The sequence below is a fragment of the Bactrocera latifrons genome, unplaced genomic scaffold (assembly GCF_001853355.1).
Source record: "Bactrocera latifrons isolate USDA-ARS-PBARC rearing strain unplaced genomic scaffold, ASM185335v1 scaffold_275, whole genome shotgun sequence".
Taxonomy (NCBI): Eukaryota; Metazoa; Arthropoda; class Insecta; order Diptera; family Tephritidae; genus Bactrocera; species Bactrocera latifrons.
The window spans coordinates 156,871-165,038 of NW_017536352.1; the positions used below are offsets into that span (position 1 = coordinate 156,871).

At 33.1% G+C, this 8,168-nt stretch overlaps 1 protein-coding gene across 6 annotated transcripts in view; it reads right to left on the reverse strand.

Moving 5' to 3' along the window:
- Positions 1-5,443: 5,443 nt before the first annotated feature.
- The window catches only part of LOC108970000 (cholinephosphotransferase 1), a 26,102-nt gene continuing 23,377 nt past the window's right edge, over positions 5,444-8,168 (reverse strand). For all 6 annotated transcript variants that reach the window (XM_018935069.1, XM_018935072.1, XM_018935071.1 and 3 more), the window contains 3 exons: positions 6,421-6,579; positions 6,180-6,344; positions 5,444-5,963 (listed from right to left, as the gene is read on the reverse strand). In XM_018935069.1, coding sequence (XP_018790614.1) covers positions 5,730-5,963; positions 6,180-6,344; positions 6,421-6,579 — 558 coding nt within the window. In that variant the 3' untranslated portion in view covers positions 5,444-5,729. The remainder of the gene's footprint in view (positions 5,964-6,179; positions 6,345-6,420; positions 6,580-8,168) is intronic.

Sequence of the window (8,168 nt, forward strand, 5' to 3'; positions counted from 1 at the left end):
ATATAAGAAATTAGCTGATAAAGGAAAACAATTATAAAAAAATCTTCAAACTTTAATAAACGTGTATTTAAAATTATAACAAAATATAACTACTTTACTACACTTGCAGTAGTTTGACAACACTGCACAGTGCACACAAGCAAAACTGTCGTTTAATAAAGTAAAAACAAAAGTAAATAAACACAAACAAAAACAGTCATAAAATCAAACAAGCTGAGACATTTTCTTAATTGCGCTTTATCGAGTTTCTTTTCGCATATTTTTCTGTTTTCTGAGTAAATTTTGCCTTTGTCATTCAACATTTCCCAATTTCATAAAGATTTATTGCGTTAAATTCGCCACTTTGTGTGATATGCAAATTATGCTGCCTTATTTGGCAAACAACAGAGACATAAAATGATTTGTGGCAACAAACGTATATTAAAAAGCATATAAAAATTAATTAAGCAATTAATGATGCTACGGCAGTAGATAAAGATTATAAAGATTGTTAATGGCATTACGCTACACTACTTTTCTGGCTATTAAATACACAAAATCGAAATAGTAGATAATCAGCTAAAAAGTAATTCGCATAAATGTTATTTGGAGAAGACACCTACAGTAAAAATATTTATTTATAGTAATTAGTTAAATGACACAACTGTTTGTTTCTGTAAAGGGGACCGTAATTCCCGTCAAGACAGTAAGGATTAGCTAAGTTCGCGTCGACGTCAATGAACGGTAGGCCCAARAAACGTGCTATTTCGACAAGGYCGGACCAAAGGGATGAGTAGGAGGCACGCAAAGAGGTGTCCAGTGTCATGCGGAGACTCATTACACGCAGGATATACATATATTAGATATGTCGGGGTCTAATCTGGATAAGTAACATTTTAACCGGCTAYAGTATCCAAACTGAAGCTGCACAAGGGTCACCCACGTTTTTGCCAAAGAGCTGCTTGGTACGAGTTAATTATGTTCGGTGTTCGATAAGAGACATCAAGTGGCGTCCAGTCGTAGTTCGGAGTGCAGTGCTCTGAAGCTTCCTCGTCTGCATTTCACTGCATCCAGGCGACCATATTGGCGCGGCTTAGGTGCGTTGGCTAGTCCACCCGATTGCCATGTAAGTTGACAAYAACGTTTCTTTGTGCTTTCATGTGCTGCCGGCTAGCGATTTGAGGATTTTGATGCTGCTCTTTACTTTGGCAATGATCGCGGTCGCGGAAGCACAGACTGTGAAAAGTTTCACTTAAAATTTTAGGATTATTGAAAGTCGGAATCTTGACGACATCGACTGCAATAATAAGGTCAAGTCTGTACTCCTTCGCCCAGTTAGTGAACATAGTCCTTGTGGATTTAGTGGATGAGAGTTCCATGCAGCGAGGAAGCGAGAAAGAKCGGAGAGATAGGCGTTTGCCTTTGAATAAATGTCATCGATTCCATTTTGTGACGTCAGTATTCTACAATCATCAACATACGAGCAGAAGAGGAAACTCTCTCTGGTGGTTGTGGCAGTTTCGAGAGGTAGAGGTAGCAACAGGGAGAGGACACTATCCTGCAGACCACCTTCATTAAATTCTACTCCTTTTCGAGTTTTTACCTCGAAATAATAAGGATAATTGACGACCGCTCGGTAGTTCATGGCCCACCTCTTTTCTAGTTTTTTCGTTGTCCTCCTAGAGTTGTGTGTGACAGACTGTGTCAAAGGCTTTTGATAAGTTCAACGCTTCAAGGATCGTTCTGTCACCGGGTGGTTTCTGGTTAAAACCACGAACTATCTGTGCGTTTATAATGCTAAGTGCACTTTTCGGAAGCGATGTTGTTGGATTACTAGGCTCAGATGGGGGGTGACGATTAGGAGTAGCAAGGTCTCAAGTGTCTTCACTAATGGGGAGGGAAGAGTTATCGGACGATAGGACTCCCCTTTGTTGGCGGTATTTTGCAATTATGTATACATTTACACAATATACGACAATTAAGTGACCCAAAAATATTTATAAACTCTTTTAAATCTCTCAAACATGTGTTATATCAAATTTAAGACGTACACTTTTTTAGTATTTATAACGAAGATAGATCAAAGAATTGTTCAGCAGTTTTATTTTTTATAGTAGACAACGTCTATTAATCGTTTACAAAAAATGCATTTAGCTTTTTGTGATGACAGCAGCATAAAGTGATGATTCATAAAGTAATTATGTGTTTCTTTCAACTTTTTATAACAACCACATAAAAGCGAATAATAAATTGAAGGCAAATTTGTAAAGTTTCAACAAATCTGATAGTGAAATATAATTTTTATAGTGAAAAACTAAATTTCAGCAGATTATTTGGATTAAATAGGAAGAAACAAAATTAACGGCCGATGAAACCTAAACTTTTTTATTTGAAGAGTTATCTTCACGAAATTTGGCAATGATTATTGACTAAGGCAACGGTTTAATATCCAAAGAAATTATTCAAATCGGAGTACTATAGCATATAGCTGCCATACTAACCGACCGATTAAAATCAAGGTAATGATCTTTTTTACTCTATTATGCTTTAGGAAAAACAGCTGTGTAGAGTATTGAAGCTTGGAAGCAGCCGAAGTTCACGTTCTTTCATGTTTTTAATTGCAAATTACTCTTCAAGTTAAATCAAATGCAGCCTCTTTCAGGAAACAACGCGTAACAACAACACATAAAGGATTTCATTCGAAAAATGCAAGAACAAAACATTTTTAGTGCAGAAGCTACACAGGCAATTGAAAACGTCAAACAAACACATAGAAATTTACAAAATTCTTGTAATGTACGTGAGTGCAATAACAAACTACAAAAGCAAAATAAATGCACCGGTATTGCCAAGACGTTGACGCCGGTGAGCAGATGAAATTACATGTAAAAAATCAAAACACACAGGCCTTTTTTATAAGGCCATAGATGTAGAGAAATAACAAAAGAAAACTGAAAATATAGAATTGTATGATTTTTTTACGTGTGCATGCACATGGGGTTGGTAAAAATGCACAACAAACAAACAAGTGTGGAGTGCAACGTAGAATAACAGAGCGGCAAAGGCAGAGTCGGAAGAAAGAAGGAARGAACCAAAGCAAAATAATGTGATAACAAATGGGTAGGCCAGTAAAAATGATTGCASCGAAGGAACGTGAAAAAATAATATGGCATTGCAGCGGGGTAGARCGAATCACGAATGAATGGAGACTATTGGAAATTTCCGTAGAAAGAATAGCCTTCTGGAGGAATTTGTAAACAACCTTGCACAGTTTTGCTCGAGAATATACTCAAAAATTAGGTACATATGCAAGCAGGATTGGAATACACAATTGTTGGCTTTAGTTTAATATGCTTAAATATATTTTACATACGTTTATTACCATTTACAAGGGATCTTGTTTCGGTAGATAACTGATATAAATTGAMCCGCGTCAAATGCTAATCATTGTCMAAATCATGCCTACACTTCTTTTATTAYTATTGCATTTCGATTGCACTACACTATATTCAACACCAACAAGCACTTGGTTTTAAACAAACAATATTAATTGTATAAGTTAGCGTCGAATATACTTTGTAAATTTCATTTCCAATATCTTTTGAATTTAAGATAAATTCTGTCAGCAACAGCTGTACACTTCACTTATTAAGAACACTTAATTAGTATGGCATGATATGCTAACGATTTGTTTTATATAGTACGATCTGMAAATTTTTATTATTCTGTTTACTGAATTAAACTCAGCTTCCGACAACGTTAACTAGCGGGAAACCTTTTTTATATTCTATCCGCGCTTCACAACCGCACTACAAAAGACCAAAATTCGTTTTGAACAAACTCGAACAAACTTCGCTCGCTGTCATTACCAAAAATCAACGAATACCTTGGAAATGTCGAAGCGGCAAATAAACATGCTTGCAACAAACGACGATAAAAAGGCAGAAAAACAAAATGTCAAAATGTACTACATCGCTGAGCAATCCTGTGTTGTTGAAGCGTTGCCAACTATATTACTAAAGTTGTTGCGACTTTTTGCAGAAATTTATTATGAATTAGGGCTAACCAAAAATTTCCAAAATAATTATTTTTTTGTATTGAATTTTCTTAATGTATATTTTCAAAAATCTGATAAGCGGAATTAAATCCGACAAATAGTTTTCGAATTATTCGATATTTATGAAAGGTTTGAAATATTGTTATTTATTCTTGGACCGGATGAGACCCCGGAATTATTACCTTCGATCCTAAGCACACCAAAAATTATGGAAATGCTTTACTCTTTATTTTATTTATTAGTTGGTTCGATATTCTGAATAAAAGAAAAAATGTGTGCCCCATATTACGTTAATAAACGGGAGGTCATGATACCAATAGCCGTGCATGAAATGATCGCATGCAGGATAATGAAGACAAATTTTACTAAAAATGGTTTCAGGACCCAAAAATATGATGGAGAGCATTGTCCAATCCTCTTTGTCTTCTTCTTTACTGGCGTAGATACCGGTTACGTGGTTGTAGTCGAGTGGAACGGCTCGGAGGTCCTTCCCGTTTCCACTGCCGTATTAGTTTTGCAGGGATACCAAATTCAGACATCGCTCAGCTTCTTTTCATGTTGATTTTCTAGGTCTGAAGTCGCACAGATAAGGTCAAATCAGTATGGGGACGGTCTGCGCTCGATAGAACCTTATATGCGCTGTTGAGAAGGCTTATCCCTTGGTAGTTGGCGCAARGCTTAAAATTTGAAAGGACTAACTTTGGTCACAAGTAAAATCCGAGTTTTTCTTAATTTTAAGCCTTTCATTTTTATTATTTTTTCCAAGCGCAAAAAAAATTATATTTATTATTTTTTGTTAATAGAAAATTGCAAAACTATTAGTATTCCACAAATGTTGAAAAAAAATATTACTCTAGTTTTTTATAAAATATTTGTAGACAACGGATCTGAAACAAAAGAACGTGGAAATAATTCATTTTAATTCTGAATCTTTCAAAACACTAGATTTAAATTATTTATTTAAACGAAAGAAGTAGAAAATATTTCATTTTAATTTTGTAGACTTCTCAAGCGTGATAAAATTTGCGGAACAATTATATTTTATGTAAATAGGTACTGGAGTAAAGCAGAAATATTTTCTTTACTTACTATTCTTGCTGAATTTTTATTTTTTTTTTTTTTTTTAATTTTTACAAATATATTTTCAAGTTATTTTCAGCACTTGCTGATATAAATCAATTGCCTAACRCTGAATGGGAACTAAAAATGATAACCTGATACATGTGTCTACCTATATTCGGTTGTCTATTTTAATGCTCCGTAACATTACACATTTTGTTGTTTTTTTTTTTATAAATTATTATTGAACCCATTATTMTGGCTTTAAGCACGTTCTATAAATACACACACATGATCTACAGCGCTATCATGAGTTAACAAAACACTTAAAAATAAAAAAGAGCAATGTCAGCATTTGAATATTTTCATAAAAACTTATAGCTTTACTTATGCTTAGCAATTTCTTTTATTACAGTATTTTAATTTACGCTAGTCATCAGTTTAATTGCCTGGTTTGTTTACGCTAGTTAAATTTTGTCTTCTCCACATTTGTATTTTCCTTGTTTCAAGTTTTTCTTCTTTGTATGTTTTGTATATATTGACACGGAACAATTTCATAGAGATTTACATTGTTGTTGGGTATTTTCCTGTTCTTGTTGATTTTCTATTTAATTATACAATTTAAAATAAAATTCTAGTGTTGTTGTTGCTGCTTTTTGCTAGCCTGCCGCGTCGTCTTTCGATGATGTGTGCCACCATTCTTGTCATGCGCCACCGCCGCACTCGCACCAGCCGCCGCTGTSGCGCTCATACTCATGCTGGTGGTGGGTGCACTTGTGCCTTGACTGACAGTCTGGGGTGCATTTTTGCCAGCATATGGGATGGTGAAGAGATTAATATGTAGATGATTGCAAATCTCCAAACACACCTGTGTGAAAGAAAAAAAAAATAAAATAAAAAATAATGACATTTATAGTTTGCATGCAAAACAAGAAAAAACTTTAAATGACAGCTGTAAGTTAGATAAATCCRATATAAATAACACATTCGGAAATTTTAGCGTTGTCTTGGACAATATTGCAAAATTTATATGGCCTGTTCAGTGTATAATAAATAAATATAAACTGTTTTTTGTTTGAATTACTTTGGAGCAGTAGCGTATGAGATCCTGCGTGCCCCAGAACAATGAGAACCACAATARCCAAATTTCCGGCACCACACAATTGAAGTATTGATTGAAGAAGAGCAAAGCTGGTCCCAATTGTGACCAATCCAAATACTCCATTTCAGCCTTTGTCATGTGCGCAATCTAAAGAGAATATAGTATATATAAATAATAACAAATAAAGTGAATTTAAAAGTGTGCGTKTGTTGTGTGTACTCACCACCAGCTTGTTGGTCACTTTGGCGGCCACCATGCCAAAAGCCAAGATATACAACGATGCATGTTCGGTGAAAATATTTTGTGGCGATTTTTGAGCAATTATCAGTGCGGGCAATATGACCATTGTTAACGGTATGCTGGGCGAAAGCACGCTGGTACCCTTGGAATGCGTGAGTTGATTTGAGTGTGAACGAAGTATTTAGAAGAAAAGAAATGGCATATTAGACAATTGTATGAAAAGAARCTGGATTTGAAAATATTATGCATTTGAAGAAGACACAATCACAAGAGACATGAAGAGGCGAAAAAACGAAAGTAGTGTCATACATGTTGACAAATAGACATGTTGCTTTAATGAATTTTARTTTTTATTTCACAAATAATTATTATTTTATAATTTACTTAAACCGACAATACTTTCGTTCTTTTTTATTTTTATTTTTTTTAGCGCATTACAATTTATTTTATTATTGTTATATTTTTATTTTAGCTGAGTTAAGAAGACAGATATTATTGCTTTTGTTAACTTTTACTTTGCAACTACTTTTTTGTTTAACTTTAACTATTAGACATTTGCGAGTTTTAAATTTTGCAACTTTTTATACTTTTAACATTTAAAAAAAATTGCTTGAAGCATTGTTTTTGTGGAGCATAGTGAGGGGTGGTGGAGTGGTGAGGAGCAGACATGAGATTAAAGCTGTATTTAACAAAAGTGTGGTGGTTTGGAGCAAAAGTATATGGAAGTGATGCAAAAAAGACGCAAGATTGTGGAGTTGGAGAAAAAAAACTGCAGAGGAATGCGATAGTGTGCAACCAAAAGATGGACGAGAGAGTTTAATACACTTAAAAATACATAAATATGTACTACAAGTAATTTATATACAAATGCTGTTGCTAAAAACTAACATGATTATGTAAAATGTGTAAAGAATTAAAAAAAAAAATTAATTACGAAAAGATGAAAATTTCGGATTTAAAGATTTTTCTTTTTTAAAAAATGTTTACTTTAAAAAAATTTTGAAATACATATGTAATAAAAAATATATTTCTAAAATATTTTCAAAAAAGTTCTAAAATTGTTGAGGATTTTTAAAAAGATAAACGAAAACAAAATTTTAACGAGATTTAATGTATGTAGTTCTAGGCACCATTCTGTGGAAAATTTTTATTTAATAAACTGCYTAAGCCTATTCTTTAATAACAAAATCTAAACAGTATTATAAACCTTTAACGAAAATTTAATATTTATATTTTATTTCAAAGTCATGCAAAAATATCTTCAAAAACTTTTACAAAAAATGTTTTGAATATTATATTTTTCCAAAAATGTTAAACAAAAATATTTTTACGAAAAAAAATTTTTATTAAATTTATTTTCCATATAAAAAAAAAAGATTAACTCATGATATATGTATAATTAAGCAACGCACTTTCAATTAACTTATACATACATACATACGTAAATAATGAAATAACGAACTTAAGGCAATATGTCTATGAATTGAATTGCGAGAATATCTAAGATAGCAACAACACTGGACCAGCTCCGAATGGAACAAACAATGCGAAACTAAAACAAATTGATGTAATAATTAAACAGTTATTAGACGAGCATGAGTATGCGAGTACACCACGAAGATGCAGGCGTGGTGAGTATAATTAAGAAAAAACGATAAAACCACAATTAAATATATATGTATATAATATGTAGAATAATGACAACTAAGAGAAGCCAACACCTGAATGAAT